The sequence below is a fragment of the Phyllostomus discolor genome, chromosome 12 (assembly GCF_004126475.2).
Source record: "Phyllostomus discolor isolate MPI-MPIP mPhyDis1 chromosome 12, mPhyDis1.pri.v3, whole genome shotgun sequence".
Lineage (NCBI taxonomy): Eukaryota > Metazoa > Chordata > Mammalia > Chiroptera > Phyllostomidae > Phyllostomus > Phyllostomus discolor.
The window spans coordinates 7,803,944-7,819,844 of record NC_040914.2 but is presented as its reverse complement, the minus strand read 5'-3'; the positions used below and the strand labels follow the sequence as shown (position 1 = coordinate 7,819,844).

General features: G+C 44.5%; 1 protein-coding gene across 3 annotated transcripts in view; it reads left to right on the top strand.

Annotated features, from left to right (window-relative positions):
- The window catches only part of LOC114511650 (cytochrome P450 2A13), a 31,947-nt gene that overhangs the window by 14,720 nt on the left and 1,326 nt on the right, over nt 1-15,901 (top strand). Inside the window, exons 1-7 of one of the 3 annotated variants that reach the window (XM_028503647.2) lie at nt 11,339-11,533; nt 11,828-11,990; nt 12,755-12,904; nt 13,089-13,249; nt 13,734-13,910; nt 14,854-14,995; nt 15,399-15,586. The exons of 1 other annotated variant lie outside the window; for it this stretch is intronic. In XM_028503647.2, coding sequence (XP_028359448.1) covers nt 11,354-11,533; nt 11,828-11,990; nt 12,755-12,904; nt 13,089-13,249; nt 13,734-13,910; nt 14,854-14,995; nt 15,399-15,586 — 1,161 coding nt within the window. In that variant the 5' untranslated portion in view covers nt 11,339-11,353. Of the gene's footprint in view, nt 1-11,338; nt 11,534-11,827; nt 11,991-12,754; nt 12,905-13,088; nt 13,250-13,733; nt 13,911-14,853; nt 14,996-15,398; nt 15,587-15,901 lie in introns of those variants that run through there. One more of the 3 variants, XM_036011953.1, reaches the window with a different exon arrangement.

Sequence of the window (15,901 nt, the reverse complement as noted above, 5' to 3'; positions counted from 1 at the left end):
CTGCTCTTTCTTATGGGCCATACTTCTTTATCTGGGCATGCCTGTTATGATGTAAAGGGTGGAGCCTTAGGTATTCACCAGGACAGGCACCCAGTTCACTGTATGTGGTGCTGTATGTGGGGAAGGGTTCTGAGAGGGATTAATGCTGCTAGCTGGGGACTCTGGGCTTTCAGTCACTTCCCTCACTACCCTCAAGCAAATTGGTCATGTCTGGTGTTGATTCCCAGGTGGATGGGTTGTGTATGTTCTAGGACCCTGTGAGTCTCTGCAAGGAACTCTCCTATGAGGCAAGGAGTTCCTCCTGCCCCACAATTTTCACAGGTTTTTGCAGCCAAGAGGTTTGAGGCTATATTTCACTGTGTTGGGACCCTGGGTTGTGCAGTCCTGTCTCACCCCTAGTTGTTCCTCCTGGTTTATCCTGCATGCAAATGTGGGACCACCCAGTCCACCAGCTGCTGCCTCACCTGCCTGGTCCTCGAGCAGCCACCTTGGGGTGTATCCTCTATGCCCCAGCTACCCGACCCTGCCCCTCCTGCCAGTAAAATGAATGTTTCTTCTTTCACTCCTTAGTTGTCGGACTTCCATACAGTTAGATTTTCTAGCAGTTCTGGTTATTTTTTATTTGGGGGATTGTGTTGTCCTTCTTTGGCTTGTGCAAGGAGGCAAAGCTTATCTACCTACACCTCCATCTCGGCCCAAAGTCTCTCAAGTAAATATTTTTAATTTCCAGTATGATTTTTACTTGATCCATCCATTATACAGCAGTATGTTTTTAAATTTCTAAGCATTTCGGTGTTTGTTGTTGTCTTCTTTGTTATTTCCATTGTTTAGATCCTCACCTGAGGATATGTTTATTGATTTTAGAGGAAGAGGATGAGAGGGAGGGAGAAGGGAGGGAGAAAGAGAAAGAGAGAGGAAGAGAAAGACAGAGAGACTGAATCAACATTGATGTGACAGAGAAATATCGGTCAGTTCCCTCCCGTATTCGCCCTGACCCAGGGACTGAACCCGCAACCTAGGTATGTGCCCTGACCAGGAATCAAACCCTCAACCTTCGCTATACAATGGCGATGCTCCAACCAACTGAGCCACCGGACAAGGCTTTTTTGTTATTTTTTTCCTATTTAGCATTGTATCTGAGGCACTCTGAGAATAAAGAACATGAAGATCAATTTCACATTCAATTTTAAGGAGTCTTGCGATAATGAAACACACAGATGGTAGCCAGTCTTGAAAGTATCAAATGCTTGATTTGTACAATACACAAAATTTACTGTGGCATCTTGCTATCAAAAGGAGGAGAGTCTGAATATCTGCAAAGCCTTTCCAATCTGCTGAGTCCAACACGTGTTCTTCTGATGTTTTTTCCCATTCCAACCTAGAACTCTATTAGACAAAACAAACAACACAGAAAGCTCTGTGTGCAAAGGAGCCTCAGAGGCAGCGTGATGTCAGCCCTGAGAATCAAATCAAACAGCCTAGTGTTCAGCCAACATAATGCTACCAAAAATATGAAGGTTTTAGTGCTTACCTCTAGGACACAGTTCTCTTGAAGCTTCAATTTCATAACCACATAGAAAGTCACTGTTCTTCAGACAGCAATTCATATTATATTACTAAGTATGGTACGGTGATTTTTTTACCTCTTTGTGAAGAAAAAGCCAAAATAATAATTAGGACTTTTAGGAACTAGAAGGAGGTTCACTTAAAGTTAATAAAAATGAATCAGTGACCCCCAACTATATGTACCCTTCAAAAAATCATTTCTGCTCAGCCTGCCAGGATAAATAATTAAAAATTAGAGGCTTCTGTACAAGAAGATATATTGTTACAACTACAGACATAAAAAATAAAGAAAAGAAAGAGCTTTGAACATGTAATATATTGCCCCTGGCTGGTGTGGCTCAGTGGATTGAGTGCCAGCCTGCAAGCCGAAAGGCCCTCTGGTTCGATTCCCAGTCAGGGGCACATGCCTGGGTTGTGGGCCAGGTCCTCAGTTGGGGGCATAAGAGAGGCAACCAAGTGATCCATGTGTCTCTCGAACATTGATGGTTCTCCCCCTCTTTTTCTCCTCCCCTCCCCCCTCTCTAAAAATAAATACATAAAATCTTTAAAAATTTAAACATTATTTTTTTCTTAGAAGAAACTTCCTTGAAATTGTTTTCTACAGTTATTATATAAGCAAATGAAGAATTACAGGGAAAATGACCTAAAAATTGATGTTAAATCAGGTTAATAGCTTTAATCATTCTACTATTTCTAAATCCTTCCACAAAAGGACACTGCAGTTTCCCAGTTTACTCCAAACATAGCTTTATAAGAAGTCAGCCCTAATGTTGAGGCTATAATACAAATGTTTCATTGTTAGCACTATACGATAAAGCACAATGCAGAACATCTGATTTAAATGGAAGCCATGTTTTGCTCAGGAATACTATTGCACACATACTGCATAGGTGGTTTTACAGCAGATACTAGTTTGTCAAACTTCAGATGGCAAACACTGAGTTGTGAGTTTGCTGTTGTCCAGCTAGCTGTTTCTTGTCACCCTGGAGAGTCTGGCATGCCATTTCGGGAGGCCACCTTATCACCACCACTTCTTTTCTCACACGTGACTCCACTGTGGCAGGACATTCATATCCTTCAGAGGCAAGGCCTAGCAAAAGGCTTCCCACAGTCCACTGGAAATCACACTGTTCTGTTTGGCAAATTCTGCTGCCTCTCAACTACATTATTGATTTCAGATCTTGCCTTCTTTGCCTTATTTTTCTTTAATTATATTTTATTGTTTCTGCTATTTTCAGTTGTTCCGATTTTTCCTCTTTGTTCTCCTCTGCCCAGCCACCCCTCCACTCCCTCAGACTAGCCCCACACTGTTGTCAACATCCATGAGTCATGCATATATGCTCTCTGGCTACTCTATTCCCTACGCTGTACTATATGTTCCCATGTCTATTTTGTAACTACTCATTTGTATTTTCGTCCATCCCCCTAACTCCCTCCCATCTGGCAATCATCAAAACATTTTCTGTATCTGTCATTCTCTTTCTCTTTTGCTTGTTTGTTTATTTTGTGTTTTAGAGTCAATCGTTGATAGATATGTATTTTTTGCCATTTTATGTTCGTATGTTTTATTCTCTTCTTTATTGTTACCATTTCTTTAATAGTTATTTTCTATGTTTTACCGATTATACCATTATATTTGTCCCATTTTTCTCCCCTCTGTCCCCTCTGCCCAGTTTCTCCATTCCCTCCAGCATTACCCCCACCCTTTAGTTCATGTGCATGGGTCATACATATTAAGTTCTTTGGCTTCTCCATTTCCTATACTATTCTTAACCTCCCCCTGACTATTTTCTACCTAACAATAATCCTTCTTATTCCTTCTAGCTTTTCCCTCATTCTCCTCCTTCCCTCTCCCCACTGATAACCTTCCATGTGATCTCCATTTCTATGATTCTGTTCCTCTTCTAGTTGTTTGCTTAGTCTATTTTGTGCTTTTTTTTGTAGGTTCAGTTGTTGATAGTTGTGAGTTTCTTGTTTCTTTATTGTTCACAGTTTTGATCTTCTTTTTCTTAGATAAGTCCCTTATTTCATTTCATATAATAAGGGCTTGGTGATGATGAACCTCCTTTAGCTTTTCTTATTTGGGAAGCACTTTATCTGCCCTTCCATTCTAAATGATAGCTTTGCTGGATAGAGTCATCTTGGATATAGATCCTTGTTTTCATGACTTTGAATATTTGTATGCAGCCCCTTCTTGCCTGCAAGGTTTCTTTCGAGAAATCAGCTGACAGTCTTATGGGAACTCTTTTGTAGGCCACTGCCTCCTTTTCTCTTGCTGCTTTTAAGATTCTGTCTTTATTTTTAATCTTTGGCACTTTAATTATGACATGTCTTGGTGGGGCCCTCTTTGGGTCCAACTTCGTTGGGACTCTCTGAGCTTCCTAGACTTGAATGACTCCTTTGCCAGACTGGGGAAGTTTTCTTTCATCATTTTTTCAAATAAGTTTTCAACTTCTTGCTCTTCTCCTTCTTCTGGCACCCCTATGATTTGGATGTTGGCAGGTTTAAAGTTGTTCCAGAGGTTCCCTAAGCCTCTCCTTAATATTTTGAATTCTTGCTTTTTCATTCTGTTCTGGCTGAAGTTTATCCAGTTGTTTATTTCTTCCTTAGGTTCCAAATCATTGATTTGAGTCCAGGTTTCCTTCCCTTCACTGTTGGTTCCCTGTATAATTTTCTTTATTTCACTTTGCATAGCCTTCACTTCTTCCTTTAATTTGGCACAATACTCAATCATTTTTGTGAGCGTCCTTATTACCAGTGTTTTGAATTGTGCAACTGATAGGCTGGCTATCTCCTTGTCACTTACTTGATTTCTAGAGTTTTGATCTGTTCTTTCATTTGGGCCATATTTATTTTTCTTGGGGCACCTGTTACATTGTAAAGGGCAGAGCCTTAAGTGTGCAACAGAGTGGGGCAACCCATATCACTGCATTGAGGTGCAGTATGTGAGGGAGGGGTCAGAAAGGGAACAACACCACTTGCTTGACTCACCACCCTTTTCAGTTACTTCCCTTGCTTTTCACAAGTGAATGTGCTACACTGGTGCTGATTCCCAGGTTGGTGGGCTGGTGTATGTTCTAGGACCCCATGGGCCCCTCCAACAGAGTCTCCTGTGAGACTTGCAGGTTATGCCGCCACTGCAACCCCAACATATTTTTACAGCCAGAGGTTTTGAAGCTTTCTTTTTCCAGCTGGAACCCTGGGTTGCGAGGTTTATCTCACTCCCCAGTTGTTCCTCCCAGCTAATCCACACATGAATGATGGACCTCCTATCCTGCCAGCTGCTGCCTCACATACCCACAACCTTGCTGGGAGTCCTCTCCACCCCAGCTGCCCATCTCCACCGCTTCTAGAAGTCTGGGTGAATGTTTCTTCTTTTTTCTTATTTTTTATACTGTTAGACTGTATCATTTACTATGAGTACAACATCATTTGGCTATTGTAAAACAAGCATTTTTACATAGAAAGTAAAATAAATGTGGAGTCACATAAATTTGATTTTATATAGACTGATAACTACTAACAATGACGTTAATAACGTTGCCTAACATTTCATGAACTTTGTGTCTTAGCTATAAAATGGGTGTAATACATACTTAAGAGAGTTAGTAAATTAGGTCCCAGATGTAAGGTGGATAGCACAGTACCCAGCACACAATAGGGATTTGATAATCATTTTCATTCTCTAAACCTAAAACCCTCTTGGGACAAGCAGAAGCAGAAGAAATCATTTGACCTTGAAGATGATTGTGAGCACAGTCCTACTTCCTCTCTTGATTCTTAGATCACTTTTTGCAATCTAGCTGTATTCTAAAGGAGCACCAACCTAAGCTGTTACTCCTTCTGTTGACCAGGAAGCCAAAGTGTTAAGCAATCTTTTTAAATATATTTTATTGATTATGCTATTACAGTTGTCCCATTTCCCCCCTTCACTCCCCTCCACCCTGTACACCCCCTCCCACCCACATTCCCCCCTTTAGTTCATGTCCATGTGTCATAAGTTCTTTAGCTTCTACATTTCTCATACTATTCTTGCCCTCCCCCTATTTTCTACCTACCATCTATGTTAATTATTTTGTATACCTTTTTCCCCTCTCTCCTCCTCCCACTCCCCTGTTGCTAACCCTCCATGTGATCTCCCTTTCTGTGGTTTTGTTCCTATTCTACTTCTTTGCTCAGTTTCTTTTGTTTTTGCTTTAGGTGTGGTTGTTAATTGTGAGTTTGCTGTCCTTTTACTATACATGTTTTTTCTTTATCCTCTTTTCTTAGATAAGTCCCTTTAACACTTCATAAAATAAGGGCTTGGTGATGATGAACTCCTTTAACTTGACCTTATCTGAGAAGCACTTTATCTGCCCTTCCATTCTAAATGAAAGCTTTGCTGGATAGAGCAATCTGGGATGTAAGTCCTTGTCTTTCATAACTTGGAATACTGCTTTCCAGCCCCTTCTTGCCTGTGAGGTCTCTTTTGAGAAATCAGCTGACAGTCTGATGGGAACTCTTTTGTAGGTTACTGTCCCATTATCTCTTGCTGCTTCTAGGATTCTCTCCTTCATGTTTACCTTGGCTAATGTGATTATGATGTGCCTTGGTGTCTTCCTCCTTGGGTCCAACTTCTTTGGTACTCTCTGAGCTTCCTGGACTTCCTGGAGGTCTATTTCCCTTGCCAGATTGTGGAAGTTCTCCTTTACTATTTGTTCAAATATGTTTTCAATTTCTGACTATTCCTCTTCTCCTTCTGTTACCCCTATAATTCGGATGTTGGAACATTTAAAGATGTCCTGGAGGTTCCTAAGCTTTTCCTCATTTTTTTGAATTCTTATTTCTCCATTCTTTCCTGCTTGGTTGTTTCTTTCTTCCTTCTGGTCCACTCTATTGTTCTGAGTCCCAGTTTGCTTCCCATCACTATTGGTTTCCTGTGCATTTTTCTTCATTTCTCTAATTGTAGCCTGCATATGTTCATGTAATTTGCAACCCAAATCAACCAATTCTGTGAGCATCCTGACCACCAGTGTTTTGAACTGTGCATCTGATAGGTTGGCTATCTCTCGGTTGCTTAAAAGAATGAGTTCTGGGGCTTTGATTTGTTCTTCTGTTTGAGCCATCTCTCTCTCTCTCTCTCTCTCTCTCTCTCTCTCTCTCTGTCCTCTCTCTCTCTCTCTCTTTTGGTCTGGTCACTCCAGTTACAGTGAGGGATGGAGCCTTAGGTATTCACCCAGTCTGGGTACCCCAGTCGCTAGATTGTGACATTGTATGTGGGGGCAGGGTCAAGAGGGAACAATGGTGATAGCCCCAGTCTCTGTGGGACCTCAGTCCCTTCTCTGGGAACCTGGGTCATGCACTCTGCTCTGCTTCACAATCGCTGCCTCACTGGGTCTACCAGCTGCCACTTGCGTACTCAGGGTCCACCCGCTGCGATCTTGCATGCCCCAGATGCCTTACATGCCCCCAGAGGCCTTATGCACCCAACTGTCTCTGCTCTACTCGCCTCAACCCGTATCTGGCTGCTCGTCTCCACCCCTCCTATGGGTCTGGATGAACGGGTCTATTTCATGTTCTTCATTGTCCTACTTCCAATTAGATAAATTTTCTGTCAGTTCTGGATGTTATTCTGTGTCTAAACTTATTGTTCCAATCTTGGTTGTGCGTGGAGGTACAGTGTGTCCACCAATGCCTCCATCTTGGCCAGAAGTCAATAATATATTTTCAAAAAGGAGGACAGAGCCTCAGAGAACTGCAGAACACCATCAAGCATACTAACATACGTAATGGAAATCTCAGAGGGAGAGGAAAGAGAAAAAGGAGAGATACTATTTGAAGAAATGACAGCCTAAGTTTTCCCCAAATTGTTTGAAAGACATACATTTATGGATAGCAGAAGCTTAGCACACACCAAACAAGATAAAGAACTCACATGTGGCACCTTATAGTCAACCTTCAGAAAACCAAAGAGAGAGAAAAATCCTGAAAGCAGCCAGAGGAGAAATATGACATATTAAAGGTAGAGTTTGCGCCCTGGCTGGTGTGGCTCAGTAGACTGAGTGCTAGCCTGACAAAAGTTTGTCAGTTCGATTCCCAGTCAGGGCACATATCTGGGTTACAGGCCAGGTCTTGGCTAGAGGCATGCAAGAAGCAACCAGTTGATATATCTCTCATACATTGATGTTTCTCTCCCTCTCTTTCTTGCTCCCTTCCCGTTTATCTATCAATAAATAAATTAATCAATTAAAAATGATAGAGTTCATTATGATTTGAATGTCTGTCTTTCTCATTAGAAAATATAGAGGCCAGCACAGTGAGAAGTCATCTTTAACATACTGAAAGAAATACTCTCTGAACCCAGAACCAGTGTGACATTAACTCCAAGTAAGTTGGAAAAAGTTAAAGCTGTTTTTGTAATCTCAAGAGTACCACTAAAAAAAAAAAAAACAAAAACAAAAACAAAAAAACAAAGAAAAGAGGTGTATAGCTAAAATGCAGCTGATAAATTAAAATGTCATTTTATGCATTTAAGTTTTATGTGTATAAAACTTTAAATCACCGAAAGAAAGCAAGTAAGGGAGAAGAGAAATTCATAACAGGATCAAACAGAACCAAGTATTTAATTAGGAACTCTACATACAGATGAATCAATAATTGCATTAAATGTTAATGGCCTAAACGCTCACAATAAAGAGTCAAAGATGACCAGAAAGTATTAAGAAGCAGTCCCTGCTGTATGCTGTCTACAAGGGACTCCCCAAATATGAAGACTCAGGAGGCTTGACAGTGAGTGGATGGAAAGTTATACACCATACAAATAGTAAGCACGAGAAAACTGGAGTGGCTATGTCAACAGAATAAAAACAAAGAGTATGGCCAAGAGTAAAGAGGAACATGTTATAACAGTAAACAGGGCAAGTTATCAGGAAGACTTAATAATCATAAGTGTGTATGTGCCTAACAATGCCACCTCAAAATACATGAGAAAAAATGGATGGAAATGAAGTGAGAAAGAGACAATGCCATGATTATAGCTGGAGATGTGAACATCCATGTTTTAGTATTGGACAAACAACTAGACAAAAGATCAGTGAAGACCATACACACCATAAAGTATAATCACATAAAAAAACATTTAAGTTTATTCACCGAGACAGACCATACACTAGTTTGTAAAACAAATCTCAATAAATTAGGACTAAAATCCTGCAGAGTATGCTTCTGATCAAACGGAATTAAATTAGCAGTCAAGTACAACGGTCAGACACACAGCAGTTCCAGGTGCTTCATCCTCTTTCATCACCACCATCAGTGTCTCCCAGGCCTTTTTGCATCAGCCCCAGGGGGACGATGAGGGAGGAAAGTCTGGGGGCCTCCTACTGAGTTATTGCTCCCTGGCATCGTGCTAGGTGTACTAGTTTGCTAGGGCTGCTGGAACTAAGTACAGCTAAGTGGCTCAAACAAAAGAAATGTGCTGTCTCAGGTCTGGCAGCTACAGGTCACAGTTCAACCTTCTGGTGGTTTGCTGGCAATCCTGGTGTATACAAACATCAGCTTGATCTTTTCCTCCGTCTTCACATATCATTATCTATGTATGTGTGTGACTTCTGCAAATTTCTCTTTTTTGTAAGGACATCAGACACATTGGGTTAGGGACCTGCCCTTCTCCTGTATGACCTTGTCTTAACTAATTGCAACTGTAATGACCCTACTAACAAATAAGCCTACATTGTGAGGCACTGGAGGTTAGGGCTCCCTGTGCTGAGCTCTTGGGGAACACAATTTAACCCATAACATGCGTATTCCTTACCCAGTTCTCCCTGGGAGAGCTCTGCTAATATTTCCACCCTCTTCCAGAATTGGCCTTTGGCTGACCTCACTTCACGTGTCCCTCCACTGTAGCCCCAGTGACTGTATCCATATTCCTCCATTTGACTGTGCTTAGGACCTCTCTGGTCCATGCTTACTCCCTTCCTCTGTCTTCCAGTCACACCTCAGAGACTGTGGTTGCTTGCATCTGCCTGTTTTACTTCTCTTTGGCTTATCCTTTCCCCAAATTCTCCTGATACCTATTTCTGAATGGGCCGGTGATCCCATTCAGCCATCACATCTACAATAGATACTGGTGGCATGTCGACTGCTCCATGGGCATGCATGAATACACGTGGGAGTCCCCACTCAAGGTGCTGTGGAGAGGGATCTGCTTATCCAGCTTTTTCTGAGTCACCATGTTTCAAATACCCTATTTCTCTGGCCTAACTTTTCTCTTGGCTCATCAGCTCCCCACTCTACTTCTATCCCTTGACTCTGCTGCTCAGATTAGTGAACCAGAGGTGAATAAACAAACCACATGCTGGATTTTATCATGACCCTTTTACAGACTGTCCTAGGGACTGCACGTGGTTGATGTGGTGTTGCAAGTTCCGAGAAGGGAATTGCCCATTTTCTCATCCTTGCCAGGCTGGGATTTGGTATTCTAGGTGCCGGACTGGTGCCTGGATCAACTGAAGTTTTGATCCTTGCCCAGGTAATCTAAACCTTGCTAACTACATGGAATACAGGCTCAGGATCCCCCACCAGGTAAGTCCGATGTTAACCAGAGCTGTGCTGCCTTGTGTTGCATTGTTGGATCCTATCGAGCCTCTGTTATAGATTTGGCTGGCCTGAGCTGAAAGTTCTACTAGTTAATTAGCATTTAGGGACAGGGCTATAGGGTTTGGGGCCTCCTCAATGTCACCCTGGGCCATTTGTCTTGTCCTGGACCTATTTGTGTTTCTAGAGTGAAGCTGTGACTCACACTGGGCTCAGGGCAAGACTAGCCTGTGACCATCAGTTGTGTGTCCAACAGACTTTGACCCCCTCATCTGTGGAGCACTCGGAGGAAAGATCCTGTGCTGTATAATATATGGACCATAGGGTGGCCCCTCATGAAAGGTCCTTCTTTAGGAAACTCCAAGGGTTGGGGAGGACAAGCAACTTCATTTAGCATGCTGAGGTCTTTACTCTTAGGAGCAGACTATCTCACCAGGACCCATATCTTACTCCTAGCTGCTTCACTGGCTGTCCATGCCATGTTATGGCAGAATGTTCAAAATGAAACTACCACTTTGAATTAATACCTAACTGTGCCAAGGAGTGCAGTGAATGTTTTTCCTTATAACCATGGGGATCAGAAATTTGCGGCAGCAGAGGCATGGGCAGCAGCAGCAGCAGCAGCAGAGAAATACATGTATTAAGCTCCTGTTGAGTAGCCCACTCTCAGAAGTGCAGATGTCAGTATCTGAGGTTGTTTCTGTCTCTCTCTCTTGTCTCTCATCCTCACATGTTTTAAACCTACATCACCCCTCAGAGGAGCACCCCCAAATCCACAGCACACATTTTGTCTCATTCCAATACGCTTAAATCTTTGATTATTCTCTCTCCAGACCACAAAACCCACAAGTTTAGGGTTCCTTCTTAATCTGAGACCCAAAATCACAGGCTCAGGGGCTCACACATGCAAAAACTCCAGAATCTTGCAGTTTGTAATATTTCTACTATCCCTCCAAGTCCATAGCCCTGGCCAAACACCTCACAAAGAATCAGCAATTTAGTCTTGGGCCACTCCCTGTTAATCCACCAAGGAAAACCAGCCTCTTACATTGGCAGCATCCCAAGCTATGCTGGGGAGCACAGTGGGGAGTGTAGTTGGAACATAATAAGACACAGTTACATAATCAGAACCAACATCAACCCTTCTGTCCAAGGAGGTATAAAGGCAAACCATCCCAGCCATCACCATCTCACCATCACTCTCAGTGCCACTATGCTGGCCTCAGGGCTGCTCCTGGTGGCTTTGCTGGCCTGCCTCACTACAATGATCTTGATGTCTGTCTGGCAGCAAAGGAAGCGCTGGGGAAAGCTGCCTCCTGGCCCACCCGCATTGCCTTTCATCGGGAACTACCTGCAGCTGAACACAGCACAGATGTACAACTCCCTCAAGAAGGTGTCAGGAGGCAGGGAGATGGGTGGTAGGGTGGGGCTGGGGGCCTCTGCAGGCTGGCTGGGACTTGGTGGCAGGGGATTGGAAAGGGTGGACTGAAATCTTAGAAAACTCTTAGGAAAAGGGCATTTTCAATGTTAGCATCAGGGTCCTAGCCAGGAAAGACCAGATCTTGGGATGTCCAGTCCTTGACTGTCAGAACCTGGGCAAAATGCATGCCATTCTGTGAAGGCCGTGTACAGAGCCTGTTGAGACTTGAGGCTGCACACACTCACCACTACCGCCCCTCTCCTTCAGATCAGGGAGCGCTATGGTCCAGTGTTCACAATCCACCTGGGCCCGAGGCGAGTCGTGGTGCTCTGGGGCCAGGAGGCTGTGAAGGAGGCTCTGGTGGACCAGGCAGAGGAATTCAGTGGGCGAGGCGAGCAAGCCACCTTTGACTGGATCCTCAAAGGCTATGGTGAGGGGAATCTTATGTGGGGGAATGTGGTTAAGCAGACTTAATGGCTTCAGTTTCCCCAGCATTCTTCTGCCAACTGACCCACTCACTCAGGGCTGTGTCAGATCCCTTCCTCTCCATCCCTGTCTCCTTCCCTGTTTATCCCTGTGATCCCTCCAACTTGTCTTAGTGTGTCTGCATCTCCCTGCTTCTCTCTACCCCATCTCCCAATTCTCTTCTCTCTGTTTCTCTTAAAAGCACTTGGGATTTTGGCTTTGGAGCTCTGGTCCCATATCTCCACGTTGCTTGTTATCTTATTCTCCTTCTCATTTTTTGTGCTTCTTCATGTTCCTCTCTCTATCTCCCTGCCTCTTTTTTCCTCTGTCCTAGAATCTCACTATTTCTCTTTCAACTTCCTCATACCTCCGTTTCTTCATTATACTCTCTTGTGTCCAGACCTTCTCTGTTTCTCCCTATATATTTTTCACCATTCTCCACCCCAGCTTTAGAATCCTTCTGAATTTTTACTTCCACCTCCCAGATCTCCAGATATCTCACTTTGCCTCCTTCCCTCCACTCTCTCTCTTCCTCTCCTCATGTGAGTGTCTCTGCATCTCACTGCTTCTCTGGGCACCCATGTTTCACTTTGCCTTGTGATTTCCTTCCAACTTGGTCTCTCTTTTGTGTTTCTCTGTGTGTCATATTGTCTCTCTCTCTCTCTCCCGACCCCACTTTCAGGCCCCGCCCCCTTTAAACCCACTCCCCACTCCTACCCTCCTCCACAGGTGTGGCTTTCAGCAACGGGGAGCGCGCCAAGCAGCTCCGGCGCTTCTCCATCACCACGCTGCGGGACTTCGGAGTGGGCAAACGGGGCATCGAAGAGCGAATCCAGGAGGAGGCAGGCTTCCTCCTTGAGGCCCTTCGGGCCACACGTGGTGAGCTGGAGACGCCAGGGTACTGAGGAGGAAAACACCCTACTTGGACAGGCGCTTTATGACCTGAGAAGGGAACTGGGTTGGAGGAAGGTGTTCCTGGAATTCACAGACTGGTGGTACCAGGTCACCAAGTTTTCACTCTCCCAAATCTCTTTTCACTTACTGACCCCACACCTCTTCCCAGGTGCCCTCATAGACCCCACCTTCTTCCTGAGCAGAACTGTCTCCAATGTCATCAGCTCCATTGTGTTTGGGGACCGCTTTGACTATGAGGACAAAGAGTTCCTGTCACTGTTGCGCATGATGCTGGGAAGCTTCCAGTTCACAGCTACATCTACAGGGCTGGTAAATGGTCCCACCCTGGCTCAACATAGACCCTACCACAACCAACCAACTACTTTTGCACATAGGCTCAGGTGCCCCAAATCCTATCCTCCTCTAGACAGGTTCCACTCAGAACCAGTCTTCTCCCTCACATAACTGAACCCAGAAGAGGTGCCCCAAACCCACTTTCCAATACCTGGGTAGCTCAGCTATACTTGCCCTACAGAAACAGAAGGGGAAGGAAGGGAAGAAGGAAAGAAGGAAGGAAGCAAGGGAGGAATTCTGAGCTCCAACCCAATTTACCTAAATTCTAGGACAAGGGACTTCACACTTAACTCACACAAAACCTTAGATATCTACTCCATCCAGCCCATCTAAATGTGTAAAAATCAGGACAGGCTCCTTTAAACCAGTGCCTCCCTTGCCCTGATGCAAGTCCCACTCCAATTTGGTGATGTCCATCAACACATGTCCTTTTCTTCCTTTCTCCATGCCCCACCCTCAGCTATATGAGATGTTCCACTCAGTGATGAAACACCTGCCAGGGCCACAGCAACAGGCATTTAAGGAGCTTCAGGGGCTGGAAGTCTTTATAGCCAAGAAGGTGGAGCAGAACCAACGCACGCTGGATCCCAACTCCCCTCGGGACTTTATTGACTCCTTCCTCATTCGCATGCAGGAGGTACATGTCAGCAGCCAGTGGTGAGAGAGAAGTCACACAGGAGGTTGGGAGGGAAAGAAGCCCATTTATTTTGTCCACTACATCATAATAATCCTCACAACTCCAATCAATTCACCATCACTGTTCTCTCTACTGAGCCCTTACCCATAGGCTGGAATTGTGTGTGCAAATCATAACCACAAGCACATGTATAACACTGTCATTCAACAGGCACTATTTTAACAACTTTATGTTTTTCACCTATTTAACACTCATACCAGCTCTTGTAGAGGCTCTACTATGATCTTGATTTTGGGAATGAGGAAACTGAGACCCAAAGAGTATAAGTGCCATGCCTGAGGTCACACAGTGAGGAAGCAGTGGAACCTAGCTCAAACCCTGGCCTCTCAGACTCTAAGGCCAGTGCTTTTGGCCACCATGCTCTTACCTTTCATTCCCTGGTATCAGATAACCTGTGTGGACAGGTGACCTGGCTTTACTATGTGACACCTGAGGGTCCCCACTCCCAGCTGGATGTCAGTCTCCTTTCTGTGAAGAAAGGAGACGGGGCTTTATGGAGTCTGAAGTTCAAGAAGAAAGGACCAGGGAGTGGATTCTCCATAGTAAGCTGCAAGGTTTTCAGGGAAGGAATACTGTACAGCTGCTGAAAAGTCTGTCTGTGTTTCAGAAAATATCTCAACTCTCTCTGAGGCAATCTATCATAATCTGTCTACCTCTCTTTCTCATTCACTGTCTGTCTCTACCCCTCCCTTTCTAATATTTCTACAATTAAAAAGTGGCAACCTAGTTGGTAATTAAAGGACACATAGCTGGGTAGAGTGTGAGAAGAGCATTTGGGACAGAACCAGAAGCCTGGGAAAAGGCCTGGCACAACTGGGGCCAGTCTTACCACATTTGAGAGCAAGGGGGAGTGGGCTAGGCCTGAAGCTGCCCCTCCCTGCAGGAACAGAAGAACCCCAACACAGAGTTCTACTTGAAGAACCTGGTACGGACCACACTGAACCTTTTTTTTGCGGGCACCGAGACGATCAGCACAACCCTGCGATATGGCTTCCTCTTGCTCATGAAGCACCCAGATGTGGCAGGTAAGGCTGGAAGGGGCAGAGAAATTAAGGACACAGACTCTGAAAATTTCTCTGAACACACTGTGCATCCTCACCTTTCAAAGCTCTGGGCCCTCAAACACATCCTGCTAAACAAACACTAGGTCATGATATTCAGCTAAAACAATCTGAACTGATTAGTAAATAGCTCCTGTGCTGACCCCACCAATCCCCAAGTCTCCTCCCTTGCAGCTTCCCCCATGAATCTGGCACAACTACATTATCAGGACCCAGTGCCAACAATGTCTCAGGACAACCTGTTTAAATGCTTTCTCTATGTCATGTACAAAGTCATACATGTCATGTATGCAGTTGTAGAGATTTGGATTATCATCCCTGCCCAGAGTCCCCTAGGTACCTAAACATATTCTCCCCTATCCCCCAGCCAAGGTCCATGAAGAGATTGACCAGGTGATTGGCAAGAACCGTCAGCCCAAGTTCGAAGACCGAGCCAAGATGCCCTACACAGAGGCAGTACTCCACGAGATCCAAAGATTCGGAGACATGCTCCCCATGGGCCTGCCCCGTAGAGTCATCAAGGACACCAAGTTTCGAAACTTCCTGCTCCCTAAGGTGCTGCCCTTACCCAGTCTACATGGACCTCAAACCTGATCCATCTGACCCAACACCCCACTCTCCTTACAAGCTTTCTAGTGCCTGTCTGACTCCCTCAACTGCAGACTTCCTCAATCACGTGTCCCTTCAACTTTCCCACTTAGACAACTGAATCCCATGTCTACCTAAGACCTGTTGCCTTAGGTCTTAGGTACATATGAACTCCATGTCCCCCAAATTTTGTTTCTCAGGCAACATTAACCTCACTTCCCAGGCCTGCCTGCCTCTGTGACATGACTCTCATGGCCCCCAAATATCCTGTGTTGAGTGACA